We start from the raw sequence: 22,458 nt of genomic DNA, 5'->3' as shown, positions 1-22,458 counted from the left end.
CTACTGGTTATACAACTCAGCATTTTGAGGTGATCAACTCAGGTAAATCTGAGTTGATGTAAAACTGGCCTCTGTGTGGTAGAGCTGCCTTAAGGGAAGGCAGTGGGGAAGATAAGAAAACTTTCTTTATGTTTTCATTTTGTCTAGTCTTTTCTCTTTCTCTCCTTGTCAGAGAATGACAGATACCTGTATGTCAAACTGACACACCGTCACATATAATCTTGAGTTGAATGAAGGATGTAGATTGATTAAGGGGCTCTGACAGGTTTTAAAACACTGTTTTAAGACTGAACCTGGAGGATTTCATTCATTAATAGTACTGCATAATACAGTTTTCATAAACCTTTCTTACTGCAGCAGCTGGAACATCCCTCCATCTACTCTTTTTTTTCTGCTGAATTCAGAGGGACTGAACAGAGCTGAAAGATCTTGTGAAAGGGGCAGCTAATAAAGTGAAACTTCAGGGAGGTCAGATTCAGCAAATGAAAACCTGCAGTGATTTGATGGCTGCTGCGAGAGTTGTGTGGAAAAGAAGCTGAAACTCTCATAAACCATAGAATTGGTTTGAGATTAATTTCTCAGCTCTCAGTTCAGATCAGTGTCACAAAACTAATAAACTGGTGTCACTTGACAAAGTCCATACTTACACGTGGGGTCTGGTATAAAACTAGTTGGAAGTGAGTAAAGTTGATTGAAGTTCATGATGCTGTCAGCACACATACAAAGCTTGAGGTGAAAAGCTGTAGGTTAGAATTGAAGATATTTTTTTCACCTGCGTTCCCAGAAAGTAGTCCAAAATTGTTCTCCTGTGTCCCATATGAGGACCTTAGCTGTGGGGTGGGAAACAGACATGTGGTTCAGACCTAATTGCTCTAAGCTTTAATGGATCAGGTTCACTTGGACTGTGGTTTGCAGATAAGTAGATGAGATGGCCTGATGAATTCTCTGGGAGAAAGCTGGGTTTGTAAACTGCCCATCATCTTTAATATTTTGGCTAGTAGACTTTGGAGATAAGCAAGTTAAAATAACCAAGTATTTTTCTGTTCATCCAGCACCATGAAGGACACACAGAGGAAAGGGCTCTAGTTCCTTTCTGATGGAGCCAGGATTAGGTCACTGGGCTGACACTGGGACATGGGCTTCACTTCTTTGGAGAGAGCCAAAACATCATAATAAATAAAGGTGTCTTCTGGGCCCAGAAAGAAGGAAGACCCAATCCTCTGGTAGAAGGAATCTCTTTTTCATTCCTGAGAGTCTACTTCAGTAGCACCCACGCACTGTTCCTTGTATTGGAAACTTAATAACTTCACTTGAAAATCATGCCTTTTTGATGGCAGTGGAAATAACATGACTTTTAAACAAGTAGAGGAGACTGTCATTGAAGTTGAGCCAGTTATGTGGGAGTCAGATGATTAAGGTAGATACGATGTAGGAGGGAAGAAATACTATCATTTGGAAAAAATACTGTATTTTTAAGAGGTTTAATGTTCTCTTCCAGTGAAGTGGGGTTGTTATTATTAAGTGCATTAGCAACATTAGATGCAGGGCTTGATTCTCTGTTGATGTGCCTTCTCTGTAATTGTTCACATCCATGCAAATTGCCTATAAAATGAGTCTAAGTTGTTACCAAGTTATACGGTTGAAGTCTAGGGTCATTGTGTGCTCACTTTTTCAGCTGTAGAAACAAAGAGACAAGAGGGTGAGGTGAGAGGGAATTGCTCTCTCATCCAGGTCACAGCAGTGTCTGCCTGTCTGTAATGCAGCAGCCCAGGGATCTATTTTCTGATGCTTTCATAAGGTCTGTTTCATTCTTGTTGGCCTGACCTGAGTCCTAGATCAAGTCTGTGTGATGCTGTTGCCATTTTTGCAGGGGGACAGTGTTGTTCCAGCACAGATAACTTGCCACTTCCAGGGTTCTAGGGTTTTGAGTCATGTGGGGGTCTCAAACTGGCCTCTGAAGCAAACAGCCCCTTAATTTATGCCTTGGTCTAAGGCATGTGCTCAGCACCTAGACATGCAGCAGTGCCCAAAGCTGGCACCACTGCAGGCAGCCCTGTGCAATTAGAGCAGTTGGAGGGCCGAGGCAGCATCGCTGGGTGAGTTGGGGACTGGCTGAAATGGAAAGGTCTGTTCTTTCTGAAGCAGGTTTCACCTCTGAAGCTTCAGTACCTCTGCTCCAATCTTCGCTGCCTACTGAAGTTTTCTTGTGTTTTGGAATGTGGCTTCTTCATTGGACCCATTCCTGGTTTCTCTTTGTGGGACAAACCCAAAGCCAAACGAGGCCAAACAACTTGGATATGAGCAATTTCCACAATTCTCTCCACCCCACTCCCCCATCTTGTTCCAATATGGAAGCAAAGAACATTGTGCACAATTTGGGAGTTCAAATTTAGAGCCTGAAGTATTCATATTTAGGGTCGAAGTATACCTCAAATGGTACCTTTTTTTGGTTTTCCTCATAAAATGGTCTTGCTTTCAATTACTCTAACCTGAGAAAGGGGGGAGGAAGTAGAAAATGTGCACTGAAAAACTAATAAATTCAGCATCTGAGATAGATTTAGTGTAATATCTTATGGTCTGGATGCAATAAAATCTCAGTATAGTGATTATGCAAATGTAGTAAGCCCTGGTGACGATGTGGTTAGATCTAACTCAATGCAACAGGAACCTTTCTGTTGATTTCAGTGAACTCATGGTGCTCTCACACATACTGGCAACTGCTTCATCTTAGAGTATCAGCATTTCAATATGAAGTAGTGCTCTCTGGGTAGCAGCCCATAGCAATACTGTTTGAAATGCTGTATTTTACTATCGAAACGGTTTTGTGCTGTAAACAAAACCTCTCCACAAGCAAATTTCCTTTTCTGCTCCTTGACAAACGTGTACAACTTTCAAACTGTTAGAAAAATAAGATAAAACATAACCTGTGCTTTAAACACTTTAAGCTAGGTTGTAGAAAGCAGCTATTTTCTTTCTTAGCATAATTACTGGTCTTTGAGTTTGCAGTGGAGGAGCTAATTGACCCTGAACTATAACCAGGATGACAACCAACTGCTGTGTAACTCAGCCTCTGAGGCCACAAGATATTCTGTGTTAGCAAGTGTATTTCGATTTGTATGAATTCCTCTACTTCTCTGCAGTCTTTCTTCCCACATATGTAAACACCATATCCCCAAAATGAGTTAGGGGACCCTGTTGCTCATTTGTCACTTTGCCTGGGACATGAGTGATTCATGTATATTTGAGTGGCCTCTGCCTAAACTCTTTCTGTGTTATTTATTGCAATATTATAAACTCAGTATTTTTAACAATCTGTGGATAAAAATTAATTGAGAAAATTATGGTTGTTTCTTGTCAGATTACAACTGTTTTCAGGCTGTCTTTAGCACCAGGCCTTCAACTCACAATAATGAAAGTTCAAGATTTTACAGTCTGCAGAACAGAAGGGTAGTACACCAGTACAAATATTATTTTTACAAGGTTTTCTAGACTGAGCTTAGTGTAATTATGTGACATATATAGAAAATACAGTTGCTGTATATTATCACTGCCTGCTTGGAATATCCTCTTTATACCAGCGTGGCTTCATCATTCGGTTATAATGTAATGTTACATAGTCTCATGATAAAGACATTATAACACATATTATGAATGCCAGTATGGATTTATGAGCCAACCTGCATTTTTTGCTTTCACAGCACCAATTGTACACTGAGTGCTAATCTTCTGCCAGTACACCTGTTCCTGCTCAGTGCTATTTTCTTCTCCTTTTGTTTAAATATCCTACAGGTATGTTATGCATTTTGTCCATTTAAGTAAGTTATGTCCATCCTCAAATTAAATTGCTTTAAAATTGATTTTTCCTTATCTTCTCAAGTCCTGCATAGCTGGAATAGTGGAGTTAAGGCATTTGGTACTGTATTGTGCTGTTTTTACCTGGAAGGTATCTGGCTGAAGTGTACTGCTCTCCCAGTGGCCAGTGATAGCCCTGTGCTGGCTTTTTTTGGGAAATGAGGCTGAAGGGTGCTACTCAAGGGCAGACTCCAGCTGCCTCAGGACTGCCTGGGCCTCGATGTGGACCCACAGGTGTGATATCTCCTGCATCCCTGCAGGACAGTGCACATTTTTTTGGTGTCCTCACCTCCTCCCAGGTACCTGGGGGGAAACACAGTGTGCTGCCAAGGATCTGAGCTGTGAGGAGGGAGAGAAGTGCCTGGCTGCCTGACATAGAAGGTATCCATAAAAACTGGGTAGTGTCACTCTCAGGATCTGTTGAACAGACTGCTGAGAGGCAAACCAGACCTAGAAAACTTGCCTTGGAGAGGATGACAATTTGAGCTTATGTTCTCCTGTTTGGGCTGCTGCATTCTGCCTTGCTCAGCTCCCCAGATTCCCTTCTCTCAGGTCTCAAGCCATCAGCTTTTGCGTGACCACAGTGCAGCAAGCAAAGAGCTGTCCTGTGAACTGGGTGTTTTGACAACAATGCACTGAAAAACCTCTCTCACATTTCCATCACACACTCAAAGCAGGGGTTCATATTCGGCACAAAGAGTATTGGATATTTATTAATTTGGTTTTTAGATTTTACTTTTTTCCTGTCTTCATTTTTCCAAAGTTTGGGGGCTCTGAGCTAGGCTTAGCATAAATAATTACTGAGATGGCAAAAGAAAAAACTCATACGAGAAGCCAGTTTAGCTGAGCAGCTCTCTCACATCTTCAGGTACAGACACCATGAATTAACTAAAATATTTTGTATATATTTTCATCCAGCTCTTTTATATGTACATACACACACATACATATGCACTTTACCCATACTGATGTATAAGATGTAGTATTGCTGCAGTAAATTGAAGAGATCACTCCTACCCTACACCTAAATGCCTCTCAAGTGCCGTGAGCCATCCTTCCACTTTGTTGCAATTCCTCATGCCAGTCTTCCTCAGTCATACAAATCCCCTTTCAGCTCTGTGCAAATCAGCCTATAGTTTTTGACCTCTAGCTTGGCTGATGATATTCCATCACCGGAGATTTACGTTACTGTTTTGGCCCCCAAAAGATGAAAGTCGTCATTTTGTGTTCCCTTCGCATGGGTTTCTATGTCACAGTGGGGCATTGCATGACACTGGAAATCAAAACTGGTTGAAGAACGTGGAAATGGCAGACTCAAAGTACTAACCTATCATGACCTGGCTGTTCTGCAGTCCTCAGGTGGAAAATACGGTATGAGTTCCTGGATAGAAATTACTATGATAATTTATTGCTTTCTGTGCATTTTATTTTGGTTGCTTTGTAGACATCAGTAAAACTTGTCTGCTGTATTTTCAGCATCACAGGTTGGGCTGTTGGGCTCTTCAGAAGACTACTTTGAAATGTTAAGATTGGCAGCCTATTGGATCCTCCTAAAAAGAAGTGAGAAAATAAAAAAAAAGAAGAGGAAGGGAGGGGAGCATGGCAATACTAGAACAGTGATGTCCAGACCTTATATTATAACCAAGTTTTCATGCTCAAGAAATCTCCTTGCTCCTGAAGGGAGAAGGGCCTAATCTGGAAAAAATTTCCAGGGGAACTCTTGGAGATATATATATATATATTTTTTTTTTTTTTTCTCAATGTTCTTCTGGTCTGAATGATGTGATATTTATATAGTGTAATGAAAGGAGTTTTGAGAGTCTTGGCTGCCATAAAGAGGTTCAACCTTGAGATCTGTGTGTGTTTACAAGAGTCCCTAGCTCTCTACTGTAGTTCTGTTATATTTAAATGAAATCATTAGCACATATTTGTAATGAACCTGCTATACCTGATGGAATTTTGGCTCTTGGTTACTTTCTTTATAAGAGATTATGCACTAAACCACATATGACAGATGGAAAGTGTGGTAGGAGGTGGTGAATTGAGTACATAAGAAAAGAAGACAGAGTAAGGTGTATTTTCATGGACCGAAGATTTTTGTATATAGCAGTGTTTCTATTTGCTGTGAACAGTTTGTAGAATGAAATATTAAAGATTTGTTGGGGCTGTCTTTGTGGAATGGTTTGTTCCATCTCTATGCAGAAGGAACAGTGACTGTGGAGAAGAGAATGACTGATTGCAGGACTGTTGCAATACAGGGTGCCCAAGGGAAAGATACCCTACCTGGTAACAGTCTTCCTCCCATAGGTATGGAGTCTCCTCAAATGTTGTGAAGTCCCCTTTTAATAGAAAAAACTTCCAGTATGGGTACTTTATCTAGATTATAAACATTTATCTGCTTCTAATCTTCCATTTGCCTTTAAATTAAATTCTTAACTGCTTCTTCTCTGAGGCCATTAGGGAGCTGACAGACATTACACAGCGAATTTTATTCCTTTAGGGTCCTAATTCAAAGGTCACCAGAGACTGAGACCTACCCCACAGGTTCAGGAGAGCTTTGGATCAGGCTCAAAGTTGTATATTAAACCCATTCAACACATTGGTAGGGTGTGTTTCTGGACTGGATTTCTGTCACTGATGGCTTTTGAATACTTGAACAGTATTTTATATCACTTTGGAGGATAAAGGAAGGCAGATGTAGGAAGGTTAAGATTCATGTTTTGCATCTGAAACCCTGGATCTTGACTAATTTAACAGGGTTTTAAAACCCTGTTGTAGTTGTATTCAGGCCCTGAGGGGAGAGTCTTAAAGAGTGGTTTGAGCATAGTTATAGAATAAGCTGTTCTGGAGCACAGACTAGCAACTTTCATTCAACTGTTTCTAATTTATCTGTAAGTTGAAAAATGAGCACTGGATCTATTCTGAAAGATTTGTCTTTTGAAAAGACTTAGATCTTTGCCTCATTATTCTTTGCTACAGAGGAAAAAAAAAAGCAATTTAATTGTAAAATCAGAAAGAGGAACAGACCAGTTGTTTTTCAGGGGAATCCTTGGGGGAGGCCAGTTGTGAAGGGTGGGCTTGTTCTCATTCTGCACTAGCAGCTGTGATGCCTCCCTTCAGATGATGTCAACCCCTCTCTCTTGGTGTCGGCTCCCCTTCCTGCCCTGCCCACACTGCAGATTGTGGTGGAAGTGCTGCTTGACACAAAACCACAGTGTACTTACAGCCTGTTTCTAAAATGAATACTCTGTAAAAATGCTCTGGAAAGGTGTGAGTTGCTGTAATAAGGGTGCATAACATGAGGCCAGATCAATCACTTGTAAAGCACTAAACCTGGTCACTCAGGTGCCAGCACATGGTGGGGCAGTTGTGTTGTGAAGGCAGCTGCTGGTCTCTGTCTTCCCAAGACAACCTGCCCTTCACTCCTGGTAGCAGAAGGGCATTCTCCTCAGACTGCAAAGCTAAATCTCCAATTCACAGCTGTGTAGATATGAATACTGCCTTTGAAGCAGATTTTTGACTAGACAAATATCCTTGACTGACTCAAAACCTTTGGCTTTGGACTCTTCTACACTTTTTTATGGCATCTGTCATAGCCCTATTGGCAGTTAGAAACTCATTGCTGCTCTTCTTATCTGAAAAAGTAGCTCATTTGCTGTCTTCTCACTGTAAAAAGAGACTAATGGAAAAATAATCTGAAAATTATGAAAAGGGAAGGGGGATTTTCCCATCCTGGAGATCTAAGTGTAATAAATTAATATTTCTTATGTAATGGTGAAAAAAAAAATGAACCTAATGACTGGTTAAAAGAAGTGGCAGCACAATTTAATTGGACTGGCTGAGTCATACATCTCTTTTTGTTATGGTGATTCCTGGCAGCTCTGCCATAGTCAGATTGATTTTTCTCCTTTAGTGATAAGCCCCTGTCTCTTCAGTTCACATTCCTCTTCATCAGTCAGAAATGTGGCATAGAAGTTGTCAACCCTGATGTGCCTTAGGGCTCCCCCCAAAGACAAATCTTATATGTCTTGACTCTGTTGCTAAATACAAGGCTACCAGCTGTGGTGATGATGATGATGATGACGATGATTATAATAACAATAGTGATAACTGAGCAATTGCTTTTAGTTGGATTTTGTCTTGGTAGCTTGAATCACAAAAATTCTGTCAAATGGAGAGAGAAGCAAGAAATCACAGCAATAGTGGATGTCCATCTCAACCTCCTTCACTGTCTAGAGGGGCAGAAAAATGCAAAAGAGGGTGACTGTGGCCAGGGAAGTGGCATAAAATCCAGGACAAAGGAATGCTGTGAATTAGTGCAATCTTTGGATCATTCGTCAAAGAATAGTTGTCCGACAGAGTGCAGCTTTACAAGTTTAAGATTTCCTCTTCCATCAGGTCTCCTGAAGCAGAGCTTGGTTTCACAGGCTGCCTGCCTGCCCACAGCAATGAACTCATGTTCCTTACCAAGTTCTGCTTCCCCTCTTTGAGAACCACTCTGTCTCCAGTGGTTCAATGGTGGCCACAGAACAGCTTTCAAGTGTATAAAACACAGTTTCTTAAATGGCGACATGGGAGAACAATGCAAGCTGTTAGCTGGGCTATTCATTTTTCAAAGCCATTCAACTCTTCACAGCTATAAAGTACTAGGAGAAGCTGTCTTTGAGCTTTATAATCACAGACTACTTCAGGCTTCAGACTTCTACGGAGTCATCTGGCCCTACCCACTGCACAAAGCACAGCCAAATAGCTTGAGTTGCTCAGGGCTTATGCAGTGAAGTTATGGGTATCTCCAGGGATGATGATTCCCTTATTCCCCTGGGCCCCTGTTTCAGGGTTTTACCAGCTTTATGGTAAAAAAAATAATTAAAAAATAATAAAAAAATTCCTAGTGTCTAATCAGAATTACCTGCCTTGTGACTTGTAGTTTTGCCTCTTGTCTTGTTACTCTGCCTCCATCTTTTACCTCCATCTTCTCTATAATCTCCTATTAGGCAGGTTCACATAGGAATAAAATCCCCCTGCCCTGTCTCTTCTCCAGGCTGAACAGTCCCAGCTCCCTCCTCCTCTCCTAGTGTGTGTTCTGTGCTCCAGTCCCTGACCATCTTGGCTGCCCTGCTGGACTTCCTCCAGTAAGTCCATGTCCATCTTGTACTGGGGAGCCTTGAACTGGACACAGCACAGAGGAGGTGGCCTGATGAGTGCTAAATAGGAAGAGTCACTTGCCTCAAGCTGCTCGGTACACTTTTACTACCACAGCCCAGGATGAAACCAGCCTTATTCACCATAAGGCCTTACTTTGGTGTGTATCATTCACTTGTTTAATAGCTTGTGCTAAGAGTTGTAGTTTAATGAATTGCTTAGGACTCTGTTTGCAGTGATTTCTACTCATTTTACTTCAATGAATTTAGTGTGGGCAACAGTGTTCACTGTACATGTGAACCTGGGCATCCATCTTCTTGGGAAGCCTGTACCTATGGGGAGAGGTAGGCAGTGGTGCTTGCCAGGTTCCTTCCTCATCTTGTCTTTTTCTTCTTTTATTTTCACTGACATTTTGGTGACACCAGGGGCATGCTGGCCTCTTCCAGCTCCATTTAGTAACAGCTATGAATTCAATGACAAATCCCTGAGGCTTTGGCTCCCCTATTAGCCTTGGACAGTATCAAGAACTGTCCTGAAGCAGATGTCTTGGCTGCCCTTTCCCTTTCCCTTGCTATGATAGGGCCTGCATTCACACTGACCTAACTATGACATTGCCCTCCTTTAGTGCTCAGGGTGTGAGGTCAATCCTTGATCAGTTCTGTCTGGGGAAGCTATTTGTACGGTTCACAGCTTTGTAAAATTAAACTGCTGGGTGGAGCCTGGGAGCCTACATCCTCGTGTCCTTTGCAGGGCAGGAAATCCCCTAGACTGTGTGTTACCTTTCCCACTATTTATTTCTGAGAAGTCCTGCTTTGAATTGGTTTTCTGAATAAAATTTTGTCATTCCTCAGAAATCTAAAACAGGTTGCTGATAACCACTGAAAATCTGTTTTTGTTGATTTCTTTCATTTTTGCTTTTTTTACATTTTGAATGTGTCTTTAAATTGAGTTTCTTTATTTGGATGAGCTGTAAGAATAGAGTATCTCAAATTCAACAAACCTATTATTTATTATATAAATAATAATAAATCCTATATTCATTAAAGTCCTGTTTTTTTAAACAAAAGCTTTGTTGTATTCCACAGAAATCCTAACAAATGAAAAATGTCAAAACCAGGAAGAACAAAAATCTTGGAAATCTTCATGACTAATTTTTTTCTCTAATTCTCTTGGGAGTGGCAGGAATGATGGTGAGAGAGCACAAGACTGATCACATGAGCTCTTTGTGTCTTTCACATTTGTTGTCATAGCAGCTGCCTCATCATTCCCAGAAGATCTCTATTTCCATCTCTTCTGCCAGTACAGCAAGTTTGGAGAAGTGAAGAGTGGAGAACAACCAGAAAAATGAGATGTGAGTTGCGTGGCAGCTATACAGGTTGTTGCAGGAGGACATGTTTTTTATATCAAAATCAACTTTGTAATACTAAACTGTAGATGTTCAGCATCACTTACTAGGACATTAGCACCTAACTTTAAATGACTCGTTAAATTAATCTGACTTGCAAACTGAGAGCATGCTGCATTGGATATGGCTGTTTGATAGTGTATTTTCACATTGAAGCTCTGGATTGTCCTCACTTAGTGAAAAAAGCAGGCCAGCCTGCCTCCAGGTGTCCAGCATAGATCAATGTTGCTACGAAATGCAGGTGTGAGTCCTCAGAAACGTGTGGCTGCTCAGTATAAACAGACCATCTGTGTATGCTGTAATTGGTGCCTGTGCTGCTGCTTGGACTTGGGCTCAGACTGAGTAGCGTGGTGTTAGTTTGCTCCTCTTCAGTGGCACAAACAATCAGCTCTCTGGACCCCCTTAGGGCTACATGGATAGAGTAGAGCTCAGCTGCTTTGTAGCATCAAGGTGGTGAAAAACAGGCAGAGCACATTGGTGAGTCCGAACCTGTGTTTGATTTTCCTTGAAATGCCATGGTTGAGACCACTGAGACCACTGCAATTGTTTGTGATTTGTTTTTGCTGGAGCCCCTTGAGGACTTTTTTGTAGTGGCCTCAGGAAACCCAGAAACTATGCCATAAGTGGAGTTTTTAGTACTGGCAGCAACTTTCTAGGATAGCAAGCACATATTCAGAAGTTCCTGTCTTTTTCATGTACTTTATGTAGCCAGTGGGGTCAGCTGCTGTCCATAGCCTTGTTCTTTTTAATCTGTCAAATGTTGATGTCAAATGTGGTTTACCTAATAGTTTTGCTTGCTCATTCTTCAATCTTTTAGGCAATTTTTGACCTCACAGTTACTGCTCTATTCAATTTTGTGAAAACTTTCTGCTGAAGGTGAATGATCTATCTGCTTACATTCATTAGAAACCGATGTAAATATTTGTAACTTTAGAGAGGTCTTACTGTTGTCAAGGAGTGTACTGTAACATGTTTTTCCTTCATTACAACTCAATGAGACAGAACAAGAGGAAACAATACATACACCTGGAAGTAAATAAGCACCAAGGGGAGAAGTGAAAAGATCTTTTAGAAATATGGACAAGAACAGTTTGCCAAAAATATTTCCCATGGCTTTGAACTGAAGATTAGTTAAATATGCTACAAATCTGGAGATCAAACATGAGTGAACAAAGTAATCAACATGAAAGAATCAGTTCATTTTGGCAAAAGTTCCAGGGGTAAGACACCGCCCTGACTCAAATCAGTATGCGCCTGGGATTTTGTTGCAGGTGCTCAGCAGGCTTCAACTCCAGGCTGGTAACAACCTTGGATGACCAAAACCAGAAGTCTAAAATTAGAAATGATAATGATATTTTTCCTTTTCCATATCAGCTATTTTAGTGCTGACCCTTCATTTACAGCATTCCAAGATCAAGTGGACAAACTGAGCATGCTCAGGTTAATAGCTGTTGTCTTTAAAAGTGCTCAGAAATATAAAAGGCACTTCATTGTCCTGAAACACTTCTCAGGAGGGCTCAGAAATCATGTCTCCACTTTGTAAGTAGGTGAAAAATGTTCATTGAGCTAATTCTGCCTGGGGAACCCTTTAACCTGGATAACACTGCTGTGCCCTTTGCAGAGAATCATCCCTTTGGTCTTGCAAAGTGGAGATCTTTGTGATGGAGACTGTATGGGCACAGGGGACAAAAGCACTGCTCAGCCTCTACTTTCTTGGTCCGTCCAGTAAGACAGAGTCATTCCTCACTGTCTGAGCTGCGTCTGGAGTCCCAAGGACTCTGCCCTATCACCTTCACAGGTGCCTTGCTTCTGTGCTAAAACTGCTGGAAACCACAGTTGCTTGAAGCTACGTTGGAGGCAGCAGTGTCTATTAAGTCTCTGGCACTGCAGGGGTTTTGGGGGGAGTCTGCCAGTGATGGCCAGTGAGGTCTGGGCTAATCAAGGAGGAGAGTGGCAGCACAAATTCCCACAGTGCCCTTCTGCTAGGGAAACAGCAGCAGGGCCAGGGTTAAAGCACAGCTTTGTGATCCTGTCATTCCTCTTACTGGGGACGGATCTCACACAAGGGATAATGTGTGGGTTCATGAGTGAGCAGGAGTGGTGAGCAAAGACCATCTCTCTGGCACTGTGCTAGGAATGGAGCAACACTGACAATGGAGATCTATGGGAGTGTGCAAAGAACTGGAAACTGCCTTTTCTCTCTGCTCAGAGTGACCTAATACAGTTTGTAAGTACATGATGTGCAAAATGAAGCTCTTCTGCAAGTTTGATTTGTGTTCAGACCAGAATTATTTAATAATATCTAATTAGGTATAAGGAAGTTTTTTTTTAATACAGAGGGGTCTCAAACCTGTTTTTTTAGGGATCTTACTTTTTAACGTATGAGTTACTGTCTGAATCTGAATATTTTATCTGAACATTTGCAGTTGAGGGAACAGCTGTAGTTGTGAAGAGCTGAGCAACAAATTGGTGAGAACTGTACGAAAGATGGACAATAAGCTATTATCAAACACTCGGTAACATGTTTGTATAGTGCGGCACTTCTCAGAGAACAAAGCTGTTTGAGGTGGTTTCACTCCTTTGGCTTGCAGCCAAACACACACCAAGTCACTCTGTCACTTCCACCCCTCTCTCCCCTGCTTCCCTGGGAAGCAGGGGAGAGAATTGGAAGGGTAAAAGCAAGAAGACTCATGGGTTGAGAACCAGGACACTCTTAAACAAAATGTGTAATCCCCTTTCCTTCCCTGCCCTGAAAGTGATATAGACTCTTTCACCAAAATTTTGGTTTAAATACTCATAATAAGCGTATCTCTTTTCTCATGACCTTTTCTCCCTGACTTCTTGCCATTTTGCGTGTTGTTTTGACTATTTGGAAATTGTAATCGCCTCATTTAAGCCTTATAGTGTCCTTCACCAAATAGACTAATCTTTTATAGCAGTAGAGAAAGCTTCCTGAAAGAAACATCACAATGAAATCTGAGTGCCTTTCTTTGCTGGTATTGAGAACTCCAGCTCACCACTGCAATCACTGGTGCTAATATCCTTAATTTCCTGTGTTAGAATTAATAATAATGAAGCATTTTGCTAGAATTAACAAAGTGAAAATGTGAGCAAGGAACATAAGTGAAAGGGATTTCTGGAAAGCACTAGGGAAATGGGGATATATGAGAAAGTGTACCTAGCTGTCTAAGTCTAGCACCTACCATCAAGCAATATTAAAACTATTAAAAAAGAAAGAAAGAAAGAAAAACTAAAGACTGGAGAGCTATTGTATTCTGATCATTCCTGAAATGATGATGATCCAGCTCAGAGCAGAAGCCTTTTATTTTCAACCCCGTTTAAACTGTATTTCAGCCAATGTGTGTTGGTCACATCCCAGAGCACAACAACCAAATCTACTTTCATCTGTTGTCTTGAAAAAACACTTGCGTGTGGAAATCCTGGTTCCTTTCTTCCGTTCATCTACATCCCCTTAAGAAGCAACTTGAGAGCATAAACATCTCTACTTTGAAGAGCAGTAAAAAATTCTAGTGAAAAACTGTAACCAGAGCAAGGCTTATTTGGAGAGAGAGCAAAGTCTGCTGAGATGTTTTGAAAGGTTGGAACTGGTAACATACATATCAAAGGGAATTATTTGTTAGGACTGGGCAAGGATAAAGGGTAAACATGGCAATTTATGAGGGAGAAATAAAAAAGACTAAATCAGTCCACTGAAGGAGCTATAGCAAAGAGTGGGAACAGCTTTGTACAATGTTTGACTAGTCGATAGCATAATTTACTATATAAATAACCATCTATGTGAACTTTTTATTGCTTTCCACATGCATTTTCCACAGCTGGCATGTGTGTTTGTTTATGTATCTATAAACCATTCTGCAAATACTGTTACCAAGCTGACTCTCTGTGTGTCAGAATTATAAATGCACCGTATTACAAGTTTATTTGTAATATTATCCATTTGAACGTAAAGTTATCTGTCTAGCTTTGCTTTTTTTTTTTTGACAGTTATAAGTGTGTAGATAATTTTCTTGCCTCAGTACTGTTTCAATTTTCATGTTTTTATTTTTACACAGAGAGAATTGCCAGTGTGTCATCTAGTGCACCCTAATGGCCAGATATAACTTCACCAAGTTTGAGGGTCTTGCTAGCTTAAGTAGGTTGAAATACTTCATACTCCTTTCCTGTGTTAGGAAATGCTGTTTTCTGTAAATTAATGCAGGTTTAAAGGAGGGATTTGAACCAGGCTCAAACCTGGTTATGGTTCAGGAACCGCATTACCAACAAGGCTCTATCACCTGTTCAGGATACTCCTTTTTCTCTCTTTTTTTTGTCAATCTCTCTGAGTTTCCAGGTTTCTTTCTCTCTCCCTCAGTTTCTCTAGCTGCTGTAACATACTTCACTTTCCCACCTCCCCTTCCCAAATTTAAAAGACTTTCCTTTTCTTGGTCTTAGTTTATTTCCTATATCAGAATTACACATTTGTAAATCTTGTTTGATTTTTTTAAAATGACTAGTTTGCTTATGATGAGAAAACCTCCCTTAAAAATAGATTTCACCAGGTGAAAAAGGCTTAAAAATTTCAAGCTAATTGTTATGAAGAGACTATTAAATTATCATTAAAAATTCTTAATTGTAGATTTTTTAAAAACTTAAAACAAATATAAAAGTTCTTCAAATCCAAGATTTTGTGCTGTTTAGAGGAGACAGAGTTCAGGATCTTTGTGCATAAGTTATTTTGTTGGTCCAAGAAAAAAAATAATTTTCTCAAATTCCATTACTATAAATGTATTTACTCTAACAAATGTCTTAGTTGGTCTCTTACCAATCTCTTAAGTGTTCTCCGGAAAATAATATGAAAGCAGTGGTGGCAACTATTTTGAATGGCAAATATCAAATACTGCTGAGCTGAGATCAGTGTGTTAGTCATGTTATTTCCAGTTAGTTGATTTGCACTAAATGTTACAGCTCTCCCATAAGGAGCGAAGGGATGCCAGAGTCCTGCTTCTTAGGGCTGTGTAAGTGTGGGACCAGAGCCTTTGTGGGTACGTGGCTATTCTGTCAATGCCACAGCTGCAGTCTGACAATAAAATAAGCAGAAATTCGTCAGAAACAGCCTCCCTATTAAAGGTGGATGTTCTTTCAGTTTTTGCAGGCTTAGTGTTGACCCTTGCATTGCACTGGCATTACCTGCTGTTAGCATAGTGGGAAATGGAACGGGGGCTGCAAAAAGTGGAAATAACAGATGTGTCCTTCAGATATGGTAATGCTTGGTTGGACTTTTGCCCCCTGATCTTGAAGGCTCATCAGTTGCTTCATGGCAGCCTAACGTACTTCACACTGTGACTGGGTTTTCTGGATGCTTGAGAGAAGTGCATCACTATCAGGAAAACCACAGGAGTAAATCTTTGCAAGAGTGTTATCTTTTGAACTCAAAGGGATGTTTTTGAATATCATTGTAAATGAATAAGTAAATATTGGAAGGATCCATATCAAACATTTTTTAAAAAGTCTTATTTTGATTTTATGTGGATGCTGAAGTAGTCACAATGACTTCATGTCTTGTTGAAGGTACCTTGTTGAGGATTCTGCCCTCAAAGTAATATTCATGGTAGAATTAATGTGAATAGTCAAGATGCAGTGTTACTTCCTAAGCTGATAATTTGCTATCTGCCTTGGTAAAGACATACCTACTTCGTTTTGCATCTCAGAAATGTATGGTGGTGTTTCCAAGGGGAAATAGGAGGTCCTTGATTTGATCTTTCTGTTGAATTTCAGTTTGGTTAACTATTTCAATTTCATTTAATAAGATGCATTATTCTTCATTTCCTATCCTAACATGCAATGCAGAGTTCACATGACACTACATAAACAGTTGTGTTGCATAACAGAGGTAGACCTGCTTTTGGAGCCCTTAAGGTGGAAAGTATTATATATGTATATGTATATCTGCTCAGTAAAACTTTAAACAGAATAATATCAATAATTAATAAAAATAATAGCAAATATTTATACTTAACATTTTCCACTGTGTTACTTCTCATTAAAGGGAAAGATGTTGTCAGAGTGGGGAAGCTCTGAAAATAGAGAAAGGATTGTTTTTGCTGGTCAAACTTCAGAGTGGCTTTTCTGATGAATAACATAAGCTAATGATCTCAATCTGGTTTTGACCCATGAGTAATGGTACTGAATGATAACATTGTTGTAGCTGAGGTCACAGTATCTTAGCTTCAGCTCTAATGTTTTTATATCCCATGACTTTGACCAGTGTTGGCAGGTATAATGGGTAGTGTGTTGCTTGCTCTCCAGGGCTGGAGATCAACTTATAAGCAACTTCTTTTGCTGCTGTCACTCTACTTTGGGTGTAAGAAGTAAAAGTGAATATCTGATGGCCTAAATTTCCTTTCAGTGTTTGCCAGGATGTAACTGAAAATATTTGTAAATTAAAAAATATCTAGTTTTGGTAGAAAGTTGGCTTGATTGCACCTTCAGCAAAAATAGCCCAACACGTGGGCAAAGCACAGAACAAGTGGCAACTTCCACACATACATGTTTTAGAAACTGTGCTGGTAATTACAGCATTAATCTTTCTGATGCCATAGTTAAGCAGCATTATTTGATGCCCTCCCCTCATATCTCATGCAGCTGTGTGCTAGAGAGCAGACCCAAAAAGAACAAAATGGAACACTTTAAAATGGTAAATGTAGCTGCCTATCCAGTGCCAAGGTAACACTTTAATCCTGAATGGCTTCAGTGGGTTTTCAAATCACTGCATTCAGTTTCTTTGTTAATATGGACTCTTCTAGCATTTTAACTTGCCAGGCTGAGCAGTCTGAGAGGCAGCCTTCTCCAGTGAAGGCCTTTAATAGCTGTGTGGAAGCTGTGGTCAGTATCAGAGCTGCAAAGGAGAGCTCAGAGAGCTGTGTGAGTGTGCAGGCGTGAAGATGAGGTAAGGGAGGGAGGGTTAAACAATGAAGAGTGATGAGGCTTAAGACAACAAAGCTACATTTAATACACTGCAGAAGTATACTGTCTTTTGTTCTTAAAAGTATTTTATGTGACATTTTCTTTTTTATACTTCTACTACTTGCCAATCATTTTTCTGGAAAACATGGTGTTCAGTAAACCTGAAAATATCCACCATTCTTTGGGATGTCAAGCTCGTTTAGTTGCAATTTACAAATTTCAAAATGGTTTCAGCTAAGAAAAAGCAATTTTCTCATCTTCTCACCCGCAGGTGATGCAGATGTTTGCAACCTCTGTGCCTACTGCACGTATCAGAAACACTAAACATTTCATCTTGATTTCTCTCAGTGCCACCTACTTCCTGGAAAATTTGGGAGCTTTGCATTTACCACTTCAAATGCTCTGCCAAGTTTCTTTCATTTTTTTTTCCCTCCATTTTTGTCTCACACATTTATTATATGGTGACAAATGCAGTTTTCTTCTGACACCACATAATAGATGTGTCAAACACACATGTGTTCTAGTAAGACACTGCTCTTTATTTCCTGGCTCCAGCTGCAAAACATGAGTCAAGGTTAGAACGGTTGTACCTCTGTCAGTGATGTGTAATCTGTATCTTCAAACTTTCATAGCTTTTGCTATAGTAACAGGGAAAAATGACAAACTTCTATTCTCAGTGTTTCCTCCTCCCCAAGCACATCTTTTCTTCATTTTATAATCACCATTCACTTGTACTGATTATATCTACTAATTTCAGAGATTGATGCTGTCATTAACAGGAAAAAAAAACCCCTCCAGCTCCTAAAACAAATATACCAGTGCTCTGGCTTTGGGAGGTACAGCAGTTTTAGAGAAAGCATCATCCTATGATTCCGGCTTTAATGCAAAGAAAAACATTACTAGTCCATTTGCTGTGAATTCCAAGCACTAGTTTCTCCACATCAAGTGATATCTGATACTCTGCTGTATAATTGTAGGTAATGACCAAGCAGCCTCTCAACAAGACTCTGGTGACATAGGATGCCTTATTGATATATACCAGCTTTAAGTGTTCTGTACACTTCTGCAGTGTGTAGGGAGCCTCAGTGAAATACGAAATCAGACAGATCTTTTGTGAACTGAAGTGGAACAAGCCCCGTGTTACAAGTTAAAACAAAAACAAGCAAACAAGCAAGCAAAAAGAGAAAACTGAACACATTATCACTTCCTACTGGATCCAAACAGGCTAGGGATTTCATGTGTGAGGCAGTTATTCTGCAGTTACCCATGTGTGACTGGAAGCAGTAAGAACTATTATGCTTCCGTGTTAATCATAAACAGAGTTTTGCACTGAATATTTTTTTTTAAATCATTTTATCCCACAAGGTCCTAGCAGTTGAGTTGTTCCTGCAATAGAATGACAAGTAACTGGGTGACATGCTGTGAAAAATTTAGAAAATGAGAAGTGCTGTCCCATTTTTTAAACAGAGCAGAAACAACACAAATTCCATTAGGCAAGATGGAACAGACAATTAAAATGGGCATGCTTTTATTTTTGAAGCTAAACAGATAACTGATGCCTTTTTCAAATGTAATGACTATTGAAGTGATTCTCTTAATGTGAAGCAAAAACACTGATTTTCCTTTCTAAAATTAAAGCATTTACCTTATACAAAGTATAAGAAATGTTACCTGTTGCCTCCACCATTCCTTCTAGGATTACAACAATTTCTAGCTCCTCTTTGGGCAACTGGGCTTTGGAAATCTCCCAGAAAGGACTCTGCTGGTTAATTTCATGGCTGATGATCAGTGGTGAAACCAAAAAGAGACGATCATCCCCTGTGTAATAACCTACGTTGATATCTGTCTGGTTGAGTGGTATAAATTCCCCCTCCTTTGTCTGTTTGGATTTGATCAACTTGGCTCGTATTGATGCCTCTACAATGTGTGAATTCCTAAGGTCTCCTACTCGGAACATCAGACACAGCTTTCCATCCCGCATGGAAATAACTGCATTTGTAGAAAAAACCAAGGTTTCTGCCCTCTTCTTGGGTTGGGATATTTTCACAAACATGCAGCCAACCATGAAAGCGTTGACGATAGAACCTAAAACAGACTGCACTAAAAGCAGAATAATTCCCTCGGGACACTTGTCCGTGATGACCCGGTAACCATACCCAATGGTGGTTTCTGTCTCGATTGAGAATAAAAAGGCTGAGACAAACCCATTGAGGTTGCTGACGCATGGGGTCCACGTGCTGTCCCCTATATGATCCATATCTCCTCGCACGTAGGCAATTAGCCACCAGATCATTCCAAAGAAGAGCCAGGTCACAGTGTAAACCATGACAAAAATCAACAGGTTGAACCTCCACTTGAGATCGACTAAGGTAGTGAAGATGTCAGTCAAGTAACGGTAAGTCTCTCTGACATTCCCATGGTGGACGTTGCATTTCCCATCTTTCCTAACATACCTCTGGATTTTTCTCTTGGCACATTCTTTGTTTATATTTTTTGGCAGATCCTCTCTAGCTTGTTTGGGCAACTTTGGTTGATGAAAAGTGACAGGGCTCTCTATGTCCTGCTCCATTGAGTCTTCTTCCAGTACGTTAGCTGCCATTAAAAACAAACAAACAAGAAAAAGGCAGGCATTATTTTTCTTATTATTTCTCTAAGTCAACACAACTTCCTGTATTACTGTCATGAAATTGCTATTAATCAATAAAATTATCATCCTTGTTCTTAGCTCACCTATTCGATGCACAGCACAAAAATAAAATGATGCCAAGCATCCTCAATGTGTTGCTAAATAGAAATACTTTGAAGGAAAACTCTCTTTCTCATTTTCTCTCTATCCAGTCATTCTATCTACACCCATATTTAAATTCTTCAAGATGTGCTTGAGCAGATCTTGCTCCCTCCCTCCCCCCTTTACAGTTTAATGAATGAGGTTTTTTATGCACCAAGAAAGATCTTCTGGGAGATAGCAGATATAAATAAGGAAATGGATTCGCTTGGGGGTTTCAGTCAACAAGATGAGCAGAGAAAATGAGAAATTGTTGAGCTATTTTTTCTATCAATTGCATTGCTATGGGGAAAGTATTAAATAAGTATAAGGAGTTAAAAAGTCCCAACATATTTTAGAAAGAACCAATCCTACTCTTGTAGGAAAGGCAGGCTTTAGTGTAATATATACTAAGAGCAATTCAAGCACATTTCCGTAGAAAATCCATGTCCCACTGATACTGAGACAGGGAATTGTGTGTCCTTCTCCCAGTAACATAAAACATACAGTACTTCAGAACATGATTTGATTTTAATTTAATATGCCTGTGGCCTTTAATTCAAGTGTTCGTTTCTCTCTAACTGTATGGGCCTACACAGTGTTGCCCCATAAGTGTCTTACAAGAATTTAAAACCCAGAAATGACAGTAACTGCCTTTTTTTTTTTTTTTTGCTTCCCAGCCTTTTGAGATAAATAGCTTCATTACGTTTATGTGCAAAAAAGAAGAGTTTACTGAAGAGGTGAGTGGTATAATCAAATGGATTGTGCGTGAAGCTAAGGACCCGGTGAGGTCTAGGGTAACTGTTGTCTTTTTATTGGAAACCCTTCTGCACTCTGAAGTTTTCTCCTGCAGGAATTTCAGCTCTTGAACTCCTAATTTTCTGCCTTCTGGCTAGCTGGTATCATTCTGCTGCCAGGCTGTGAAGGGAAAAGGCTTCTGTTGGCTCTGCCTAGACTCTTGGCTCTGAATATAGTAGCACCGATGTGATGTTGTACCATCAGTTTTTGGAGATGCTCTCTCTGAACAGTCAGGACATTGACCTGCATGGTGTTAGTGCACCCTGCAATGGCCACAGTTTACATGAATGTGCTGTGGTAACTGCTGTGTGGGGTGTGGGCTGCCTGGTCCTGCTGTGGGTGGTGACCTTCAAGCAGAGAGCCAAGAGCAAGCAGCTTGGGTTGGGAAGCACTTAATTTCCCTGAACTCCTGTTGCCTCTGAGTATGTCTTGCCTGGCTGGGAAATGGATGCATAAACCCATCAAAGCTCCTGCTTGACACAGCAGACCTGTTTCTGGCACCCCACAGGCTTGAATGTCTCCACCTGATGCTACCCTGGGCAGTAGACTCAAACCCTTTCATGGAGGAGCTACCAGTGAAGCCTGGGCTCTTGCCAGAGAGAGGGTTGCACAAGGGGCTGCTCTTGGTTGGTCAGTGTGGCTTGAGGAGCATTTTAGTCTCTCACTCTTAGAAAGACATTCTACATAGCAGATCACCTGTGGAGTCTCACAGCTTTTTCAAGATGTGCAGACCCACCCCTCTGGATAAAGACCTCAGACCCTTGTAACATTTTAGGGGTAACTGACATACCCAGGGGAAAAAAAATGGGTTGGAAACTGGTTGTCTCTCCTTCTGAACAGCTCTACTGTGAACCAAGCCTCTGTTCAGCCCCATAGCCTTTTCTGTGCTAAAAGAAAGACTCAAAGGCTGACAGTAGCATGGAAACCTGGCAGCAGTTCTGTGTTGAAAGTCTGCATTCCATCCTGTGTCACTTTTCCAGTTTGTTGCCGTGTTTAAAGAGAGTGTTATTCAGGCTGATGGTAGCAGCGGCACTGGAAGTCGTGTCACAAGGCAGTCAGTTCTGAATGAACTTACCCCAGTTGGTGACAGCGTGCCTGCTTGCATTATCATTAATGCTGTGTAATGTATGACGAAATAAACACAATAAAAAGGCATGGCAGGAACACTGCGAGGCAGACTTAAGCCAAAGCCAGAAAATTTGAAGTTAAGGCTTTGCACTTTATGTTTAACTCTTTATTGTGCCTAGGAAATTACAGTCCACAGGAGCTATCACATCACTGCAGTAACAGACCCCTCAAATACTTATGAACAGCCTATGAAGGCTCTGGCTTTCGAGGCTTTAATGCAATATATGTTAGACTAGTAATGCTGGTTTAATATGGTCCATTATCTTTAAGCTATTATGAATATTTTGCTTTTTCCTCCCAGGTAGGGCCTGAAATGAACACAGAGACTGGGTGCAGGTTGCCTTTGAGAATATATCTTAATTCTGACCTTGCTGTTAAAGGCAACTCTGTCCTAGACCTCCCTGCC

General features: G+C 40.5%; 1 protein-coding gene across 1 annotated transcript in view; it reads right to left on the bottom strand.

Annotated features, from left to right (window-relative positions):
- The window catches only part of LOC104521244 (potassium inwardly rectifying channel subfamily J member 6), a 41,311-nt gene extending 21,350 nt beyond the window's left edge, over positions 1-19,961 (bottom strand). Inside the window, exon 1 of the mRNA XM_010163181.1 lies at positions 19,034-19,961. Coding sequence (XP_010161483.1) covers positions 19,034-19,961 — 928 coding nt within the window. The remainder of the gene's footprint in view (positions 1-19,033) is intronic.
- Between the last annotated feature and the right edge of the window lie 2,497 nt (positions 19,962-22,458).

Source organism: Antrostomus carolinensis, unplaced genomic scaffold, assembly GCF_000700745.2.
Source record: "Antrostomus carolinensis isolate BGI_N321 unplaced genomic scaffold, ASM70074v2 scaffold26172, whole genome shotgun sequence".
In the NCBI taxonomy this organism is placed as follows: Eukaryota; Metazoa; Chordata; class Aves; order Caprimulgiformes; family Caprimulgidae; genus Antrostomus; species Antrostomus carolinensis.
The sequence above is the reverse complement of the archived record's forward strand: the minus strand, read 5'-3'. Positions and strand labels throughout refer to the sequence as shown.